The 22,900-nt window shown below is 37.1% G+C and overlaps 1 protein-coding gene across 1 annotated transcript; it reads right to left on the bottom strand.

The window, feature by feature from the left end:
* Positions 1-1,105: 1,105 nt before the first annotated feature.
* Positions 1,106-22,075, bottom strand: LOC129745742 (rho GTPase-activating protein Graf). The gene is made up of 12 exons (XM_055739066.1): positions 21,957-22,075; positions 21,748-21,845; positions 21,510-21,633; positions 21,337-21,434; positions 20,988-21,167; positions 20,758-20,871; positions 11,641-11,866; positions 11,474-11,579; positions 11,213-11,410; positions 8,781-9,740; positions 8,635-8,714; positions 1,106-2,101 (listed from the first exon to the last, which is right to left on the bottom strand). Exons 1-12 carry the CDS (start codon positions 22,054-22,056, stop codon positions 2,010-2,012), a joined length of 2,376 nt encoding a protein of 791 aa, XP_055595041.1. The 5' UTR covers positions 22,057-22,075; the 3' UTR covers positions 1,106-2,009.
* Between the last annotated feature and the right edge of the window lie 825 nt (positions 22,076-22,900).

The raw sequence follows: 22,900 nt of genomic DNA, 5'->3' as shown, positions 1-22,900 counted from the left end.
ATTCTTCTGGTGTCATTGTTTTCCGCTGATGGATCTATTTATTTTTTTTTTTGTTTTGAATTTTCTTCCTAATCGTTTCCGCTTCTTCTAGCTCTACTGGCTATTCAGTTTTGGAATAAATGTACATATATTACACAAAGTTTGTGAACTATATACCCTATTTGATCGGTGATGAATTGTGAATTTTAATCTTCAGTTGGTGTGATTTTGTGAACTTCAAAGTTTTAACCCTTAAGTCTGCGGGACATATTAAAAAGTGAAGCTGGTGGAAAGCTTTCTATATTTCGAAATTATAATTTGTCACTCAATTTCCAGTGATAGAGTCCGCTATAAGTTGAAGTATGAATAAAAAATGTTTCCAAATAATTATAACTCATAGTTTGAATCATTACAAAAATTCATGTAAAAAGTTTCATAACCTACTGTAAAGATTTGTATAGTAACTATCCTTGAAAGTCGTTGAACTAGGAACGTACATTTCAAAAAGACGGCAGTAGAAAAGCATCAAAACTGTGAATATGTTTTAATGTTGCGCTTTGAACTTAAAATCCAATTAAGTTAGTTTCCATTATTTTAAATTCGCCTTTTTCCAATACCATTGATAATCTTGAAATCTGACTCCTATTTTTATTGCGATCCTCTAGTTTGAAAAACTAATTATGGGTATCAATGCTGAATTTTTGTAAGCTTTTGAACTCAATAGTAAAAATCAATTTTACAAAAAAAAAACTATCAATTTGATTACTCATAATTCGAAAATCTACTAGCAATGTTTGCAAAGAAGCGAAAGATTAGTTTTGTTCATTTCATTATTGGACGGTGGTGTGCATGTATATGTAGTGTTTTTTGCTCATATCAGCTCAGTTGTAAGACGAACAAAATTCTACTCAGTTCGATGTACAAAACTTGCATTGTGTAAAAAGAGATGTATATGTAGTTGCTGAAGGTGTTTGGTAAGTTTTTCGTGGATAACAGTTCAATTTGTGACCTGTGATCAATCAGTTTTACTGTGTAAGTTGTCTCGATTCCTACTTGCCTGTGAATTCGTGTCGATGATAGTTTTGTGATTATGTGCTTGCAGTACCGGTCAACATTAGCTAACATCTTTTTGTTTTCTTCATAGAATGTACGTTTTATATTACCTTTTATTCACCTACACGTTGCTCAATAATTATAAAGAAATATATACTTTTCTCAAGTTCATTGGTGTTTTGTTTGTTTGTTTTCAAATATAATTTAGTTTGTTATTGTGTATCTATAATCAATAATTAGTTTTCTTTTACTTACAATATTTAAAAGACATTGATAGAAATGTCCATAAGAGGCGTGTTCTGTTTTGCTTGATAATAGAAATCGGAAAAACGCAGTTATAAACAAACAAAAAAATCTTAACTACATCAAACAAAGCTTCCAAGTATGAGATTTTAACAAATTAATCAACAAAACGTTGATTTAATATTCGAAAATTAAATAAATATAAACCAGAGAAAACATTTTTCTCTACATAATAAAATACTAAGTCAAACAATGACGTGAACTTATTTTAATAAAATTGATCAACTCATTAGAAAAAAACTTGAAACTGAAACAAAAATCTACAACTCAACAGAACCGAAACAAAATCCGATGATGTTCCGATTTCTATAATTTTTGCCGTTTTCTGTTACATTGTAATAGGAATGATAGTTGTTTGTCTGCTGCGTCTTTTATGCTCTTACATATTTACGGGTAACAGTTATCGAGTAAATCTACACAATACACAGCACTTGTTTCGCCGAACTAACCTTTTGAAGGTTTTCCTACGTTAGTTTTTTTTGTTTGTTTGGTTGTTAATTTAACATTTTTTTTTTGCTTATTCATAGATGCATGACTGTTATGTGATTGGGTGTCATTACACATCTGGATTAATTTTGCTTCCATTTGTTTCCCGGTCCGTTTATTCTTCCTTTTTTAGTTTGTTGGTAATGTGGTTTGGTTTGTTACTGGTTGGTATTGGGTAAACGTCACCATTATTTCAGTACCTCAACGTAGTTCTCCGGAATGAGGCCGGATTTTCCATTCAAGGTACCTGCAAGCCATCCTGGCTCCTGGGAACGTTTCACTGAAAGAAAAATAAAAAAAATTTAGATGAATTTTGAAATAAAAGTAGACGAAAGATGCGTATAAATTTAAAACTTTAAATATAAAAAGTTTTAATAATAATATTCAACTAAAAGTTCTAGCACCGATGGTGGCGCGAGTTTGGTTTTGGTATGCCAGGCGTACTGGGTTCGATTCCCGGTATCGGCAAGAAAACTTTTGGGTTCGAATCAAATAAGTGGCCGACAGGTAAGATGTGTTTCCACATATAACTGATTATATAATAGAAATGTTCAAACAGTTGCTAGCTGACCAGGTATATACACGGATGCCGGAATACCTGAGCCCACCTGATTGACTCGTTCTTCCAAAATAAACCTACATAAACACAATGCATTCCTCAATAACAGTTCATACGAAACCATGGGGTCCGGGTATGGTATACGCGTTGCTTTGGAGATTTGTCGAACTTAATTATCTAAAGAATGAGCACATACTTAGACAGAAACTGCGGTGAATCCGTGCACCCATGGTGGATAACCAACATACATACATAGGGGAAAGTCGGGTAAGACGGACACCCTAAGGTAGAATCGCAATAGAAAATCAGATATTGCTATTTTCATCGCAGTTTTCGTGCAGATGGGCAGTTTAGGTTGTTTGCTATCGCATTAACCACTGGAATTAGTAAATTTCCTTCATCAAGACCGTTTTTATAGCCATCTTAAAAATGCTTGCTAATTACACTTTTCAAAAATGGTAGGGTAAAACGGACACTGTACAGAAAAGATACATTTTGTCGCAAAAATTGCTGGAAATGTAGATATTTTTATGAGTTAAGTATAAGAAAACGTTTTTAAACCAAAATGGAACCAACTGGTCCGAGCTCAGAAGCGAAACAGTGTGGTTTCGGAATTCCATATTTTATTGGCGTTTTTTTCACCGGAGATCCTGTTTTTACTGTTTTTATGGCCTGTTTGAGATGTTGAGTGTTTTTCGACCGACAGTTGCTCTAACCAAGGTCTTCTGAAGGCATATGGAGGATCAAACCGATTAAAAATTTAAAATACCTAGAGAAACTTATGTGTCCGTTTTACCCGACCTTGAGATGTCCGTCTTACCCGCCTTAGCAACTTTGTTTTTCAAAACGTTTGATGTTCAAGCCCTTTGACCGAAACTCGCTTATTTTCCTCCAGATGGTTAGAAAGAAGCCTAATAAACACTCTTCCTTTGAAAACGGTTGAAATTTTCGAAAATTTTGCGAGTTCTGAACTCGCAGGTTAAATTACATCAAATAATGGATCCTCAAAGATTTTGTTTGTTTTGTTTACTATTATGGGACCTTGCTTGCTATAAATAGACAAAGGGTCTCGAAAGTGTTAATACACTTAGGCGAACATATTCCCATCATTAGATTAGTGCCAAACATTGTAGTTCTCGAAATATTGAAAGTGTCCGTTTTACCCGACTTTCCCCTACATATAATATTCAATCACAAGTTTGATCTATTTTGAGTTCAACAAAACTACCCAGAGTGCCATTAATCAAAGTAGCCCATGAGCCAATAGAAAAAAAAATTGAGAGCTCTATTGGGGATGCCAGATGAAGCTTTGACGTTTTGTAGCTAGGAAAAAAATGTAAACAGAAAGGTGAAAACTTTCAATGAGTCAAAACTCATTTTACTATTGCTTTTTCCTCTAAAGATCTCTCTAAAAGAAAGTAGAATCAATTTTAATGTCTTCTTCTAGTGTTTCGATTTTTTTTTTTTGAAAACACATTGATACTTTCAACGCAATAAATTGAGTTCGAAGACTGTTATTTTTCTTGTCATTCTTAAACACATCTGAGTATTTGAGTAGTTATTGATTGATCAGTCAGTCAGTCAGAAGTCATCGACTGAAGAATGACTTGATTTTTTCAAGCTCTCAATTTATGTTAATTTTAAAAGTGATTTTTGATGGTGGTGCAAAGTCCCCAAATGGAGGATCCAATGAGTGTCAAATGGTTCTGTCGAGTCATCAGCTACGGTCAATCAAACGAGAAGTCAAAGAGTTATAGCGAATCAAGCGGTAGATTAGTGGTATTATATTTTTTTGTGTTCTTCAGTATAAATTGAAGGAAACATGTCTGAATTGGACTATTTAAAACCTTGTGACGAAGAAGAAAAAAAAATTCATACGGATTCGACCAGGAAAACGAAATGTTAGAGCCATTTTTCGGCAATTGAGAAGATTTTTAACTAAACAAAAAAATTAATTTTCACCAGCTGTGGTCAAAATGTTGAAACCGTTGAAGGAACGATATCGGAAGAGGTCGACCATTGGAAGTCGACAAGTTCGGGTGGAAAAAACTCTGACATAATCTGACACAGTACATTTTTGCCTCGATTTTCAGCAAAAAAATTGCTGGAAATGTTCAGCAATCCAAATTTTCGCTGGAAACCAGCAATCGGTTTTCAAATTGCTGGATTTTTCAGCATTCGGTTATGTTTTTGTCATTTTTGCTGAAAAACCAGCAATCGGTTTTCAAATTGCTGGACTTTCCAGCAATTGATCTAGTTTGCTGGAAAATCAGCAATCAAATTGTCAAATTGGAGTCTGTTTATTTTCGTACGCCGAAGCAAGGTGAGACTTTGTTTCACGAACTTTGATAAAATTAATACAATTATTCTTATTTTCTTCTATATTCTAGCAACCAGACATCAAGCCAAGGATGAGTATTTAAAAGATAGGTAGATATTTTATGAAAAATACTAATCAAAGCTCTATTTCAGATGGCGGATGATTAACACCCCGGTGTTTGTACATTAAAATAACATGTGATTTTGGGAATAAAAACATAAATGAAAAATGGAAGAACATCATTATTTATTTCTTGTCATACCACAGCAAGTATCCAATATTTAATTTCGAATTATTTTTTTTTTATTACATACAGTTCTACGGAAGATTACAACGTTGGACACATTCCCTAAACCGGCTTTATTTCTTTTAGAAATGGGACACTTTCAAGTACGTGTATTTCATCAACCGTTCGTTTAATCAAAACACTTTCTAGGAACAATACAAAGTAGATCTTTTTCTAAGCTTAGCTTAGTTGGCTACTCATATCCACCTTAAATCATTGAACTTGAAGTGCTTAGATAGGATCATTGATTCAAAACTTCAGATAACATATTTGATTAGACTTTGTTCAACTTACGCACTTCAAATTCCATGAACGCTGGCGTGGCTAAGCAGAACAAGTTCTACCTCGCCAATGGTTGCTACTCCGTGATTGATCGAGGCCATCAGCTTTGTTCAAAGGCCAAAAGAATGGTGCTTGGGACTAGCAATTCATTCACAATGCACAAAACTCATGCTCTCCCTTTGAAAATGATCAATAACGGCGCCGGCCACGTCCTAGTAGTCAATGAGGAATGAAGGAAGGATTGTTAGTAGGATATTCTCAGGATCAATTAACAACCTCTTGTCCCTTTATATTCCAAAGATAAATTTTGAAAAATTCCGAAACAAAGGTAAGTCAATTTAACCAACTATAGAAATTTGGTGAATGGTGCGATCGAGTTTTCCTACACCTCCTAAGCTCCTAGATTTTTCTTAAGGAAACTCCTATTTCTAAATATGAGGCAGTGATGAAAAGTTTAAAAGTCAAGTAATGTGTTTTAGTTTTCTTTAAACTAACTTGTTTCCCTAATTCTTGTTCCTGAAACCCTAATGTGTTTTCAAAAACGACCCTTAAAATTGAAGATACTTCTATTAAACTTCGAAGAATACAATACAAAGTAGATCTTTTGTTCTAAAAAATAATCTCACTTTACTGTTTATACCTCCCATCAGTCCGCGAACACTTTTTTCAGGTGTGATTTTTGCCAACTTTTGCCACCAATTCTTCATCTGATGAATGTTTTTGATGATTGTACCCCTTTTCTTCAACTTCTGCTCCATAATTGCCCAATATTTTTCGATTAGTCGGAGCTGGAGCCAGTTTGGCGGATTAAGATGTTTTGGGATGAATTGCACCACTTCCTTGCTCTAATGGCAACTGGCCGGATCCAGCCAAAAAGTTACTGGACCGTCATGGGATCTGATGGAAAGTAAAATTCGCTTTTTAAAGCACTCTTTTTTGTTGAGATCCGAGTTCATGGTCTTATCCGTTACAAAAAAAAACGTTTTTTAACCACATGAGCAGATCGCTTTCCAAATCATAATTTTTTTTGCAAAAATAAACTTAAATCTGTTCATAATCCTTCCACGACCAGGAGCCTTATAAATTTTTATCCCTGGTATTTGGTTGAAATCGGCTTTGACGTAGGTTTCGTCGTCCATCAAAACACAACCGGATCTTTTTGTCAAAATCCTGTTGTACTGTCTTCGAGCCCTGGTTCTGTTGGGTTGTCTGCTTGCTCGGAAGCACCTATAGCCTTCCCGGTTACGGATCTGCCGGACAGTTGTGCGTTCCGCTTTCAATCGTTTCGCCAAATCGTAGTCCGAAATGTTAGGGTTGGCCTGAATCCGATTGATAACCTTCAACCGCAGATGTTGATCATAGGTTCCACTCCAACGCTTGATTTGAACTTTCCGGACAATCGTGAGAGTCTCCTGATACTTTTTTATCACTCGCCCGACGGTGCTTTTGGGAATTTTCAACATTTTGGATAGCTGCCGAATCGATAAGAATGAACTTTTCAAGTGACTGTGCAATTTTTTTTATGTTTTCTTCTCAAAAAAATTCAACTAGATAGCACTGTTTACAAACAACACAACGCAAAAGTTTGCAAATCCGACCACCAGGAGCGCTGCAATCAACAAAACAAAGTGTCCCATTTCTAAAAGAACTAAGCTTTACCATCGAATGTGACGGAAAAGTCCGGTGGTGACTACTCAGCAAAGCGAACTCCCAGAGCCAGTTATTCGTTATACTGCAAGGTGGCTAAAACAATATTTCAATCGTTTAGCTTGGCCACGAGGCGTGTGCTGCTTTAGAGCACTTTAGATGAGAAGAAGAGATAATGAAAGAAATAAAAGAACAAAAAAATATGATAAAGAGACATGGCGATTGTTTGAGTCCAATTGGACTCATTCGTTCATTCGTTTGGGACAGTTCCTTTAAAAATTCTAATTTAAATATGTCCGAAAACAAACGTTTTCTCGAGAGGAAGTTCGACAAACTCCACTCCAGGCTAGACAAAAGTGAGTATGGAACAATTGTTACATTTCAAGTTAATTGATCTTCAATCTTTAATTTACCAGTCGAAAACGTGCAGAAAGATAATCAAAAAACCGTTGAAGAGCTACTCACTAGATTCAATGAAAGGACGGTAAATATTGAGAATTTGAAGACAATAACATATAAAAAAATAAGACTCCGAACAAGCGAACTTTCCCCGTCGCATCGATTGAACTTCGTGTCTTACATAATAAGTACATTTTAAAAGATTATTTTTGATGGTGATTTATTTGTTATGGTTCAATTTTAGGAAATCATTCATTCACGGGGGATAAATAATTCACTACCATGGTTGCTCAGGCCGAAACCGCGTATACGCGTTACGGCGATGCCTTGCGCGGAAACGCTTGCTAAGTCCAGCAAGTTCTATTGAGGCTACTGGAGTTCAGCCGGGACCATCACAGCCCTATGAGACGGCGACTCCTGTACTCTAAGTAATCAGAAACTGTTCTGATATTTTTTAACATGTCTGTCTACGCTGAATCCAACGAATCTGAGTCCGAAGTAGAATCTCTTTTGAAATAATGAATTCGACGTCAAGTATTAAAATGAAATTTGAATCTGTTTTATTTTGTTTTTTTTTTTGTAATTTCTTTGCATTATACGGTTTTATTTTTGTTAAATATATTGAAAAATAAATTAAACATCTTCAAAAATATTTTTATAGACGAGCGAAGCTGTCTTACTCAAGTTAGCCGCTCAGTTTAGCCACACGTTGCAAATCTTGGAGTTCTCCCGATTTGTTTTCTCGCTCCGAGAAAATGAGCATGGCGACGAACGTGTTATTAAACGCGCCAGCACTAACTTTTACTTCAGAAGTCCGTGAGAGCCATTTGAAAGGCAAGCTTTCAGCATCAGCGATAGCTATCGCTAACAAAACTTAGCTCCCTAGTATCTAGACATCAATAATGTCAGATATTAATTAATTTTTTAGGGATGAATCATTCCAGAGGATGAAAATCCCGTACAAAAAACAATATTAATTAATATTAAGGGATGAATCATCCTAAGGGATGAAAATCCCAGGATAAAAAATTATTAATTAATTTCGGATGAACCCTGAAATGGGCCGTCCGGGATTCCTCAGTCCGGACTTCCGACTTCCAACAAAGGAAAGTGAAGTACTAGATTGTCGGAAGTCTGTGTTTTGTTCCCAGTTCACCAGCGATGTTTCTAAAAACTTTATTAGAATTCACAATAACAGAAAAAAATAGTATTAATAATAGTACTAAGATTGAATGACATTTCTCATCCCAATTTTCAACCGAAAAAAGTATCAAAATAGTAATTTTGTTTCCTAAATTATCCTTTTCAGTTAGTACTTACCATTTGTAATGATTTGATTGGGTTCGAACGACAGCTCTCCATCGTTCTCCGCTAAGCAAGCATACAGTGTCCTAACGCGCCTGCAGGGATTGAAAGAAAGGGGGTTTGAGAACCAAAACGGATTTATTTAACATGCCACAACTTACAGATTTTCCCTCGGGGTCACATGTTTGGTATGGCGGGTTAGACCTTTGGTACTGCGCTGCGTCTTCTTCGGGATATAACCTTGACTAGCATCGTCCCGCATGGAAAACTTATTCAGCGCATTACTCACCACACCGATACTGCCATTGCCGGTTCCGTATTCCCAGTTCGACATCGGCCGGCTAGTGCTTCCGTATGAATGGTTAAGATCACGACTAGAAGACGAACAAACGGACTCGTTTGAACTACTGGTGGAATGAATGCGATCGTAGATCGAGAGCTCTTTCCGCGTGTTGGTAAGATTAGAATCACTGCTGGCCATAGGATTAGGGTGACCCAGTTTGTGCATAGGTGTTGTGACCCCATATATGCTGTCTGATCCGGCGCTTCCCCCACGGAGCATAGTTTGCGGTTCAGCTCGGTTGTGCAGAAGATGGCTTTGGTAGCCGGTTTGGTAAAGTTGACTACTTCCTCCGCCATCCGACCGGACCATATTATGATGATTGTGACTAGGAGGAGGAGGACTATTGTGGCTGTTTATAGTGATTGTTGATGGCGCCGACTTAAGGTAAGTAGTCTCCCGGGTATCTATACTGATTTCCCGCGGCGAAAGTGTGGTGTCTCTTAGCAGCGATGGCGTGGAACTGTTGATTGAAGTGATGATCTTCGGTTTTGCTTCATAGGTGGGATAGTTATTGGTGCCTTTGCTGTACAGAGAAATTCCGTTGGAGATATTTTGCAAGCTCGAAGACATGACCGGTTCGGTGTAATTTGATTTCGCTACAACCCGTACAACAGGTTGCGAATAGCTAGCGCTCCGTTCTTTGGCGTAACTTGCTCCGACAACTCCTAAGCCACTTAGACCACCACCCCCTCCACCTCCTCCTCCTCCCCCTCCTCCACCACCAACGCCGGGATAGGAGCGTTGCAATGCCATGGGCGGGCTGACGTTAGTATGCGGTCTGAAAATTTCGAAAGCTTAGTTAATCTACGTAAGGTACACCGGAACAAGTGCAAATAGATTCCACTATAGTTCAACTTTCATATGTTTTAGAAAAATATGAATACATTCAAAAACTATCAGTTATCGTTTGTTGCATCGCTAACAATCGGTTCTAAAAAAAATTCCCTTAAAAGTAAAAAAATCCTAAATAAAGACAAAAAGATACGACACTTTTGTGAAAAAAAAATTCTAAAATTACACTCTCTTAAACGAATGTTCCAGTTTGTTTTATCAACTTTTATTGATATATCTGCAGTTTTCTGCATTATAAATTACTATTTGGGACTCCATTTTGCCTGACTGCTGCTTCTAGCAAAAGACATTTAAGAATTTCGAATACCCGCATTAGATTCAACACTCTGGGTACATCTTCTGATCATCCTATCTTAATGCTGAACCATTTTGGAGATGAAATTCTTCAAAGATCGATGTTCCATGGCTTAAAGGTGCGTTTGCACGTAACCCTGTAGTGTCGTATTCACTTGCCCCTCAGTGTGAATTAGCTAGATTTAACATATTTTTTTTCACCATTTTGAGGGTGTACTGAAAATTGATCGAACAAATTTAGCTTTCACTTAAAAATCAGTCTCAAACAAAAACGTGAATTCAAGATCTTTTTTTTGTAGCCAAACAATACATAACAAATACACTTTTCGTGTCTATGTAGTGCGTGATTGAATTGGTATGTAAACAAAAAACACCGTGTTTGGTGAATAATTAAAGAAGTTTAGTTTATCTATGCAAGTTTGCTTATTTGGTCCCAAACAACAGTGTCAAGTGGAGGAATTGATTTTGGCATTTTTTGTAACAGAGAAAAGTTGAATCAAAGCAATCGAAAGATTCCTTTTAATTCAACCACGGTAAATGAAAAGTTCAGATACCGGTATTTCGATAGCAACTTACTATCTTCTTCATTTCGTTGAGCGATTGATGAAGAAGATAGTAAGTTGCTATCGAAATAGCGGTATCTGAACTTTTCATTTATCGTGGTTGAATTAAAAGGAATCTTTCGATTGCTTCGACTCAGTTGAATCATTCAACCAAGTAGGCTCACAACATAATAGAGAGAGAAAAGTTGAAGGTTTGCACTTGCCCCAGTGTATCTTATTTAATAAAAAAAACAATGAATAGCCTAGCATTTTCTACAATTGCTCATAAACAATATAACTCAAGGATACCTCAACGTGTGTAAAGATTCGCCGAATGACAACGAAAACCTTTTCGAATAGAATGATCTTCTATCTCCACCGTATACAAAGCTGTTCCTTCGTAAAAGAAAATGTCTACGAAATGAACAAAAAATTAATCCATACCAACCATAAGAACCAAATTAAAACTTGTTTGGAGAAAGGTTTGTTCCACCAAAAATCGAAGGAATATTAATCTTCGAAAACTATCTATTACATTATATTATAATGACTCTTAACTTACAGATAGTCGAGTCCTTTTCCGGGTTGTGATTTGAAAATCCTGTCGTAGTTCTCAATTAGGATCTCTATCACGACGTTGTTGAACTTGATATCTAATATGGCAGCTACAGTTTCCTCTGCTGCTCGAAGCAGTGTTGGTCCAAATACTACGCCTAGGTTGAACACAGACATTTTGTTCTTGTCCGATTTCATCGCGACTCTGTGAATAAATTTAAAAACATTAAAATCACTAACCACGCTAAAACAATCCTCATTCACTTACGATTTCAGGTGCCTTATAACGATGTCCAGCATCTCAAAGTGACTCTTGGGCAGCCTATGGACCAGTGTGTGAACATCATTTATTCGCTGCTGTCTGGTTTCTTGCTCTGGAAATGGAGAACAAATTAAGTTGTGTCTTTTTCATCGTTGATTTAATTTTCTACGCACTCGCTGATGAGATGAACGAATGGTGCAACCGAAACGTCATCAACGGTTCATTCAGATTTCTCAGGTAATGCTTTAATGCACTTGCTATCGTCTTATTCTCTAACACGTCCGAGCTTTGCTCGTCGTTGAAAAACTGCAATCGATCCTTTTCAGTCTTTTTTCTGTCTAGTCCCATGCTCAGCAACTTGGATATCTTTGTACTCACACCTCCAATCCGATAGAGACCCTGGAAAATAAGACAAAAAGATGTTTACAAGTGATTTATTGAATATTTCGATTCGTCAAACTTATGATGTTCATGGCTGTCAAAAGTATTCTTTAAAACTGGTTATGAAATCCTTCAATATAGATATCAACTAAACTTATCCTTTCAAAAATCTTAATAAAAGATTTCTAGGATGCTACACTATAACCACTTTCTGGATCAGCACCTCAATTTTTCGCATTTACTCATGATAGTGATAAGGTAGCTAATTAACAATCGGTGTAGACAGGGTTGTTCGGCACCTCGCAAACAGAACAGAGCAGAGAACGAATCACACTTTTATCCCTTTTATCAGTTCGGATTCCGAGTGCACTGCTCTCTCTCGAAGCGAGGGATGAATTACCCCATAGATGCTAAAATCCCAATGATCAAATAAATTTAAAAAAAATGCTTTGCCGATCAATGTTCACAAATCTTTTGCCGCGGTTGCTCTGTCGGGCGGGTGGAAGTGGCTCGCTCTAAAGAAAAGAGAAGGAGCTAGCTAGAAAAATGAGCTCTAGCGGCGCTGCTGTGTAGCTCAGTGTATCAAACCAGAAAGATTTCAATGCAGGAATGTTTTCATCTAAACAGCTCTCATGCGGTGTGAAACAGTGCATGCTATTAGCATTCCACAACTATTTTGCTCGTAGCTGGGCCCGGCTATTCCATGCAAATTATTTGAAAAACAAGGTGAAAACCGAATAAATAATCTAAAATTTTCCATTCCAAAAATCGAGCAATATCTGCCAAATCTGACGAAATTCCAAACAATTATCTTAAAAATATCGAGGGGAAAGAAAAATGGAGGTCTTTTACCACGGCCCTATGCGCCGGAGACCCAAGCAACCAAAAGTCCCATAAAACAGGTACAAAAACGCTTACTCAGCCACATCATTGATATGAAGTACGTTCTATGCAGCTCAGAATTTAAGTTCTTATTGATACTTTCAAGTTCCAAAACAATGATCTTCTATTCAGCTTCCAGCGGGCTCTTAATTCAGCTTTCAAAAAATCGCAAAATGGGCAAAAAACCTATATCTCTATCTCAACTGAACCCTTGACTTCGGTTCATATAACCTTCTCTTGATTATTTACTGTGTTCTGTACTGGTGCCGCCATGATGCCACGCGCCGGATTCCAAACTCGACAAATTGCTCAATTGCTTCTTTCCTACATTTTCTAAATATATCCCATCAGAATGGTCACTCAATTACTAAATTAGTTGTTGAAAAAAAACCTTGCCCGGCTTGGGGATCCAACCCCGACCTTCGTGGTGGGAATCGAACACGCTACCACAAGATCACGCCTAGATGTTGTTCTAACTGAAACTAAAATTCGATGTGGTGATTTGATTTTGAAAGCACATCAATGCACTTTTTGTGACTTACCAAATCCCGTTTTGAGCACTTTTGTGCCCTTTATGTGACTTAAGTCCCGTATAACGTACGTATTGATCACTTTTGCAACTTTCAAGTCCGTTAATGAGTACATATAGTTTACTCATGGTAATTAGGCAAAACAAGTCACATACAACGTACATATTAATCACTTTTGCAACTTTCAAGTTCATTAATGAGTACATAAAGTTCACAAAAGGGAATTAGGCAGTTTATTCTCTTTGTCATCCAAAATGTAACTTCCAATGTCTATATTCAAGTAAATATGTGACTTTTGGTTGCTTGAGGAATGATTTGAATTTTGAACTGCCAGATACTTTTTTCAATCGCTGAATTCTGAGCTCAACCACCATCAGAGGCTTGAGCCTCTAAAGCAATGACAAGTGATGGCGTCCCCGATTACTTGTTATTCGTGTAAGAAAAAGGCACATGAAAAAGAACGCATCGCCTGTTTGGGGGGTTGCGGTAGATTTGTGCATTACAACTGCTCTTTCCTCACATCTCCCGGTCTACTTGCACTCAGTGAGAATAGCTCTATCAAATTCTTTTGCACGGATTGCTGTGAATCTTTCAGCCATGGTTCCAGCACACTAAAACAATCTCTTATAACGGAAATCACCATCCAGATCAGCTCCGACATGAACCGCCAATTTGCACTACTTGAATCCACTATCCTCAACAAATTCCAACCCAAGCCCAATGGTGCATGGAAATCGCCTCACCGCAAAGTGCTTCCAAGCGGTGATGTTGCCATTCGTTGTGCATCTGAAGTATCGGCACAAAACTACGTGAAGCCATCACCCAGAAATTAGCTGACAACTATGAATCTGTAATTCAAGCCCCTGTGAAGCCGCGAATAAAAGTTTCTGGTATTTCTAACGACATCACTGAAGCCGAATTCACCAAGCTTCTGATCCGGCAAAACAACATCCCCAATCCATCAGCGATTAATGTTTTAAAATATGCCCAGTATACTAAGTATAACACACACCAAATGTTTGCTGTACTTGAGCCAGATGTTCTTAATTTCGAGACGCTCTTGAAATATAAAAAAAGTCAAACTTGGTTGGGACCGGTGTAACGTCACTGAGCTTGTGAATGTTCAACGCTGTTTCCAATGCTCGGAATACGGCCACATCTCATCCGCATGCAGAAAACCGAAATGTTGCCGTAAGTGCAGTGAAGGGCATGACGTCTCCGTTTCTTAGGTGCATCAGTTGCGTACTTTCAAACTCCCACAATCTTTAAACACGAAATATTTTGCCCATCGATCACGCCGCATGGAGTGCTTCCTGTCCAACCTACCAGAACCGACTGAAGTGGACGAAGCAGAAAACGGAATATTCTTCGTAGCAACCATCAGAACCAGTTGAGTCCCCTGGTCTCCCAGGTTTTGTGAGAATAAGTACAGTTGCGTTCAAAAAAGAATGAAATCGCGTGAAGCTGCGCACCCACTTCCAACTTTGACAATCTGCCATTTCTCTCTCGGTTGATATTTTTTCATGAAAATTTCACACATTCTAGTTCAACTATTCAACTAACACTCCACAAAATTTGAAGTCTTTACAATGACGGAAAACAAAGATACAGCTATTCCCGTAAAAAAGGGAAATTTGGAGTTGCTTCACTAAATTTGCTGTATCTTTGACAATTTTCATTGAAAAATCTTGAAATTTGGTCCAAAGATGTAAAAATGTTTGATCTAATACCAGGCCAAGTTTCGTCAAAATCGATGAACGTGATCAAAAATGGTGCCGGGTTGAAAATGAGGTTCATTATCGCCCAGCAGACGATTTCATTCTTTTTTGGACGGATGTTTATATGGAAAAAATCGTAATCCATGTATTCTTGGTATTTTCTTTCACAAAACCAAAATTTATCACAAAGAATGTTGTAAATTGATAAAAATTGATATTCTTGCTTTGTTTAGAAACAGAAATTGTTCCAACAGAACTGGTATTGAAACACAAGAGCAAATAGAATATTCGCTTTAATTGTGGATCAAATTTGTTTATCGGTATTATTAGCAAGTCATTTCTGAAACTCTGTCCTTCTTATTTTGAACTCTGTTGAAACATTTTCTCTTTCGAAACAAAGTACGAATGAAGCTTTTAGCAATTTACATCGTTCTTTGTGATAAATTTTGGTTTTGTGAAAGAAAATACCAAGAATACATGGATTACGATTTTTTCCATATAAACATCCGTCCAAAAAAGAATGAAATCGTCTACTGGGCGATAATGAACCTCATTTTCAACCCGGCACCATTTTTGATCACGTTCATCGATTTTGACGAAACTTGGCCTGGTATTAGATCAAACATTTTTACATCTTTGGACCAAATTTCAAGATTTTTCAATGAAAATTGTCCAAGATACAGCAAATTTAGTGAAGCAACTCCAAATTTCCCTTTTTTACGGGAATAGCTGTATCTTTGTTTTCCGTCATTGTAAAGACTTCAAATTTTGTGGAGTGTTAGTTGGATAGTTGAACTAGATTGTGTGAAATTTTCATGAAAAAATATCAACCTTGAGAAAAATGGCAGCTTGTCAAAGCTGGAAGTGGGTGCGCAGCTTCACGCGATTTCATTCTTTTTTGAACGCAACTGTATATGTGCAGTCGAAGCCTCAGATTCCGCACCTTCCCCAAATGATTCTCAATTGCAGCCGCGAGTGTCGAGTGCGAGCTCGGCAGACGACCCAGCACTCAATCTCCAACATTTGAGGTTCTGAACGCTCCAGCTCCGGTCACCCACCCTTGCCGAAATCCGCACTGACAGCTTTTGGCTGTAATCAATCTGGTTCGATAAGCTTGTACTATCAGAATGTACGGGAACTCCGCACCAAGATCGAGGAGTTCGCGATAGCTATCGGAGACGATGAATTTGACGCCATCATTCTGACCGAAACCTGGCTTTATGACGACATCACTTCGCAACAACTCTTCGGACACGAATACTCAGTTTATCGCAACGACAGAGACCCAATTATCGACCGGGAAAAAACTCGGTGGCGGGGTTTTGATAGCTGTGTCAAATAGGCTGACCTCTCAATGCGTCGTTACGCTTTCCACCGAACTTCAACAGCTGTGGGTGAAAATCGACGGCAAGCAGCAGAATATTTGGGTAGGTGCTGTTTACTTATCCCCAGATAGAGCACATTTAGAATTGCCAATGAGATTGCATTTCGACACTCTGACATCTGTGGTGAACTCAATGGACGAACATGATGCTCACATTATTTTTGGTGATTTAGCCTCATCTAGTCTGGTCGGCACATCCCGAAGGATTTATGTTTTCTGACCCATCGAAATCTTCGCTTTCTAATGCCAGCGCATTATTGATTGATAGCATCACAGAGAACAGAGTTCGAGCTGGAGCTCAAAACGTGTGTGAGAATACCAACCTAAGTTTCAAACCAAATTTGTAAGTGGACTAACATCCATAAGATGTCGCTACCAGTACACCTACATATTTTTTTATTTTTTTCGACACGATCAGAAATTAATACTCAATACCCATAATCTGGGAAAGATACGGAGACGTGCAGGCAACTTACTTCTTTTGATGGGCTTTACGATGGGATGCGAACACATACACTCACTGCTGGTGCCGTTCGATTCCGAAGTCGATATAAGACGCTCATGCTACTTCTACGAGATGACCGCTGTGTGGAGGTGATATACGCGATGACTGTGAGTTACATAGTTTTTTTCCCTCTTGGCCAACCTATTCGTTACCAGCAACAATCTATGCTAACCTGCTATGGTTTTTTTTTTGTTTTTAAACGCATTTTTTTTTTAAATAATACTTTAAAGGAAACTAGCCCTTATTCTGTTGGTTACACGAATCGTCATATTTGTTTCAAGTCGAATTGAACTAGAGGCCCATTGATAGTAGCAGAATGAAATTCCCAAAAAATATAGTGATTAGATTAAGTAGTTTGCTGATTTTTGTCGTTCTAAATGTAGGGTCTGCTCTTGAATCCTTTTTGAATTCAGACTTAGAAATTTTTATTCTTTTTGATGGATAACGTTTTGAAGGATGATGCCTCCACGAACTTCTCTGTTACCAGAACATTTTACAAAGCGTTTTTTTGAGTGATAAACTTAACATATGCCACATGAATGTTCAAAGTTTATGCGCCCGGCGATTAGGCAAATTCCTCGAGCTAAAAAACATATTTACTCAAAGTAAGGTCGACATTATTTTTATGACTGAAACATGGTTGAGTGATGTTGTTAGTGACACAATGATAGCTATTGATGGTTTTAATATAATTCGTAATGATCGTAATAGGAATGGTGGTGGAATATGCATCTATATTAAAAAATCTCTTCGTATTGAAATAATTGAAAAATCAAATAATAGCAACGGCTTATCTCATAGTTATCCAACTGAATTTATCTTAACTAAACTACACTACTAGCAAACAAATTATTCTTTGGAGTCTACTATAATCCTCCGGATGTTGACTGCTCTGAAACATTGCAATATCATGTGCAGTAGTATTCCTTAACTTGCAACAATAGTTTTCTTATAGGAGACTTTAATACAGACATTATGAGAAAATCGCGTAGAATAGATTGTTTTAAAGATACAATTTCAAGTTTTTCATTTCATTGCATAAACTCAGAACCAACTTTTTTTCACAATAATGGTTGTTCGCAATTGGATCTGATTCTCACTGATACACCTGATTAAATTAATCGTTTTAGCCAAATTTCAAATCCAGGTGTTTCACATCACGACATGATTTTTGCATCTCTTAACTTTGAAAAAAATGAAGAGCAAATGGGCTACTGGTATCGCGACTACAAGCATTATAACGCAAGTGAGCTTTTTGCAAATCTCTCCAATTTGCACTGGGATTCATTTTTTAGCATAAATGATTCCGAAATGTTAGTGGAATTACTGAATAATTTCCTAACAGAAATACACGATCTATTCTTTCCCTTAAAATTCAAAAAGTTCCGTAATCATAGCTGGTTCAATAAGGACATACAAGTTGCAATGATTGATAGGGATCTGGCATACAGAACATGGAAGCGTTCTCGGAGCTTAGCCGACCGAAACCGTTATAAAGTTTTAAGAAACAAAGTGACCTCATTGATTTCGGATGCCAAACTTAGTCAAGAAAAGCGTTCTATAAATTTGAGTGTTCCTGCCAGAAAATTCTGGAGTAACTTGAAAAGAATTGGTTTATCTAATATGCTTCAATCTTCCACAAATTTCAGTTCCACTGCAACTGAAATCAATTCTTTTTTCACTTCGAATTTTACCATTAATAACAACGCAGCTCTGCGACTGCCTGAGAACTCTATAGGGTTCCGTTTTCGGATTGTGGAAGAATATGAAGTTGTCAATTCTGTATCTCAAATCAAATCCGATGCTGTGGGCATTGATAATATTCCGATAAAACCTATAAAAATTCTCCTGCACTCTTTATTACCATTATTAACTCATCTTTTCAACACCATTATTTTAACTTCGAAGTTTCCCGTTTTGTGGAAACGGGTGAAAGTTATACCTATTCCAAAAAAATCGAACGTATCAGATATTACCAATTTTAGACCAATCAGCATTTTGAGCTCATTATCTAAGGTATTTGAAAAGCTTATTAAACAACAAATATGTGATCATATTGGTGAACATAACTTTCTCAGTGAGTTCCAGTCCGGTTTCAGACCTAATCATAGCACTGAAACAGCGTTAATGAAAGTGCACAATGATTTAGCCCTTGCCTTGGATAAAAGAGGAAGCGCATTACTTCTGTTAATTGACTTCTCGAAAGCTTTCGATAGGATTGCGCACAACAAACTTGTTCAAAAACTGGTACATAATTACAATTTTTTCAAACATGCAGCTGAATTAATTTTCTCGTACCTTCAAGGGCGCACGCAATCCGTTTATTTCAATGGTGTTTTTTCGGAATTCTCAGAAATTGATTCGGGGGTTCCTCAAGGTTCTATTATGGGCCCTATTCTGTTCTCGCTATTCATAAACGATCTCCCTTTGGTTCTGAAGTTTTTCTCAGTGCATCTTTTTGCATCTTTATGTTGATGATATACGCAAGTACTGATGGTTGTTCTTCTATTATGATGGACAAGAAATTTCGTTTGTAGACCACGCTGAAAACCTTGGTGTTATTTTTGAGCAAAGTTTCTCTTGGGACCGCCAAATAATCTCCCAATGTGGTAAAATATATGGATCTTTGAAAAAGCTCTACTTGACAACTAAACATTTGGATACCTCAACGAAACTCCGCCTATTTAAGTCGTTTTTTATCCTTTATTCATCTACGGTGATTTTCTTTATCAAAACGCTTCGGAGAGATCTATGAGAAGACTTCGCATTGCGCTGAATTCTTGCGTCAGATATGTTTTTAATCTTACAAGATTCTCACACGTCTCACATCTTCAAAAAGATTTATTAGGATGTCGCTTCGAGAGATTTTATGCTTTCAGATCCGTTACTGTTATACAAAGGATTCTTTTCTCAGGCAAACCGGAGTATCTAAGATATCTTCTTGTACCGCTACGTAGTTCTCGAACAGGATGTTTCGTTATTCCCCGACACAGTTCTGTTTACTATAGTAACTCGTTTTTCGTAAGAGGTATCGTTAACTGGAACGTTATTCCTTTCCATGTAAAATCTATTAGATCTAGGTCAGAGTTCAAGAGGGGTTTATTAGCAGGACTTGCAGATTAAGAACGACATAATCTTTAAAAAACGAACGAACAAAAATTTAGCTAGGAAAACACATTAGTATAACACATTGTAACAAGTTATAAGATTGTATCTTACGTTACATAATGGCAATAAATAAATAAATAAATAAATAAATAATTGGTGCAATAGGGGGGTGCAATAGGAGGCAATCATTAGGAAGAAGAATCCTTAGTGCTTTAAGTATAGTGTAGGGTAAATTCCACGTATTTGTAGTTTGTCTTCAATGTTTAACCTATCCTTAGGATCAATATGTGATCTGTTTATGAACAATGAACAAACAAAAAAATGAGCTGATATACGACATTGGGCATTTTGCTAGGCTGATTTCAGCCCCAAAGGTTTTGATCCCTGAACACATCATTTTTTGGACAGTCTTAATGTAAATTTCTGAACCCTGAATCCTGAAAAGCTGCGTTATGTTTAAAACTCATCCATGATTTTTTGTAAAATTTAAAGAAACGTTTGCATGATTTAATTTAAAATTTGATTATTTTGTTCTGAACCCGAGAATGATTTTTTTTTCAACTCTGGAACCGAGCCATTTAAACATTTTTGAGTCAATTTATAAACTTTCTAAAAGAAATTATCAGAACAATTTTGTTGAAGACTCTAGCTTAGTATCTCTTCAGATCACATTCAATAAGATACATTTGAGATTAAAATTTAAATGTCGGATTCAGTTCATTTGTTGCAGCAAACCGGTGTTGTTCTCCAGATCGAAAAATGTTTTACTTCTCTCGACTTACCTCTTCCTCTAATCCTCTCCTCTCCAGCACTTCTATACATTTCCGGACAAACGCGAAACCGACATCGTCCAGGTTGCCGTCCTCGTTGTGATGCGTTGACGGGGCCATGAATGTCTAGCGAGTAAATAACAATCATAAATAGATTGCAAACAACGAAGGTATTCTTTGCGATGAACGAACGCATAATTGAATTCAATTGGGCGCGGGTTTGTGCTGTTAAGTCTACTTACCGGTTCCTTGCCATCCATGGCATTCAGCCAAGCTTTCCGGTCCTCCTCACTGAGCGCCTGAAATGTGTACGTAATCGCCGGCCGCTCGTCGAAGATCAAATCGAAGCAGTAGCGCTTCTCAAACTCCGAAACCCGCTTCGTGCAGGAGGCCAACGTAAGGACTTCCGTCGAGGATTGCTGCTTCAAGATAAATGAGAAAAACACAGATTTGGAGAAAAAGAAATCAGTTATTGAACACAGTTTTCATACTTTGGTGAGATTTGTTTTAATTTATGCCGCACTTAAAGCATTGTTAACCGTCAGAAGAATATTTGGAATTAATTTAATTATAAAAGGAAATATTACTCACCGATCGACCAGACATTTGGTTAAACTGTAGCATCGAAAACTTTTTACTCTGCTTTTTGTACGTGCAATAGTATTTGGACCATGTTGCCGTGAATGCCTCTGTTTGACGAAGTTTTAGGAGAAAAAATTACAAATTAATTGAGTTTCCTCCAATTCGAGGCAGATAGAACTCACTCTTCTCCATAAGGAACAGATATCCCTGTTTTGTGTATTCGCTTTCGGGTTTCATTTTGCTCTCCATGTATCTGTGTTTTAGCTCTTGGGCTTTCTGTCGTGTTTCATCAAAATTTTCCCTGGTCTTAAAATATATGAGAGATTGGAGGAAATTCAATTAAAGATAGATCAAACTAATGACGGGAGAAAAAAAACCTTCCCGTTTCACCGCGTTCAATTTTCCAGCCCACATACATACCTTTTGCACTTTGAATTGGAGATCTAATAGATAGTCTTTGGCATCTTCCGCTACTTCATGGCCGAGGTGGTAGAACACGAGCCAGTCAGATATGAATCCTGAAAAAAATGTAAGCAATAAGAAAAGATTCTTTTTTTTTGCTTCGAATGCAGTCGTTTTACCATTTTCATGGCATTCGCGACTAGATATTATCGTTGAAATCTACTTACTTAAAATTATTTCCACAAACTCGAATTTTATCCTTTCCTGGACTTCTTGAATTCCCAAAACATAACTGAGGGACTCCTGGAGATAATCTCTCTCTAGCATTCCTAATTGTGCATCGACCTGCGAAGAGAATTAAAAGAAAAATGATCTAATTAACAAACAGTTTCAAACAATAGATTTAATCAACGACTGGTCAAGAATATAGGTAAGAATTGGCGTATGAAGACAAAATTTAAATCATTTTCTATAACAGCAAGATACACACTAAAGTGGCAGCCAAATGAGTCATGCTGAATTTCAAAAACTGACCATATACATCTTGAAGATTAGCCCAAAAAACTGACCTGTGCAAATTTCCAGCTCAATCGGACTTGATTCATAGGTGCCTCAAAACAAACCATTTTTTTTTAACACCAGATTTAGACGTTTAATGCATATTTCAGTCATTTGGCATCAAAATTAAAACATCGGGTTTGCGAATTTTCTTCGGTCCCTCTTCGGTGTTTTTTTAAGGGTAAGAATGGTAAGATGGTAAACTTTTTCTGGCATTTCTTGGATTCTTTTAAATGCAAAGGTGCAATATTATTAAAAGAGGAAACAGGAGTTTATTTTTTATTAAGACGACCTTTTCTCCCCTGTTATTCAACATCACTTAAAAATTTGAAAAAAAAAACCTGAAAGCGGACCGGGAGAACAAACCAAAAATCGGAAGGCTACAGATAATCAATTGCTCTAATACTGGCACAAAAATAAACCCAATAAAAAGCGCACTAATTTTGTTCTTCAATATTGAGAGCTCTTGTCGACATGATCGACACCATTCTAATCAACATAACTCATAATCAAAAGCAAAGTGTGGTTTGACTAAAGAAATTTGGGACAGAAAATTCATAAAGAAATCATGCCAAATATTGATAAATTGTGTCATTTTACTTTAAAATAAGCA

The sequence above is a fragment of the Uranotaenia lowii genome, chromosome 2, assembly GCF_029784155.1.
Source record: "Uranotaenia lowii strain MFRU-FL chromosome 2, ASM2978415v1, whole genome shotgun sequence".
Lineage (NCBI taxonomy): Eukaryota > Metazoa > Arthropoda > Insecta > Diptera > Culicidae > Uranotaenia > Uranotaenia lowii.
Note: the sequence above shows the minus strand (reverse complement) of the source record. Positions and strands in the feature narration are given on the sequence as shown.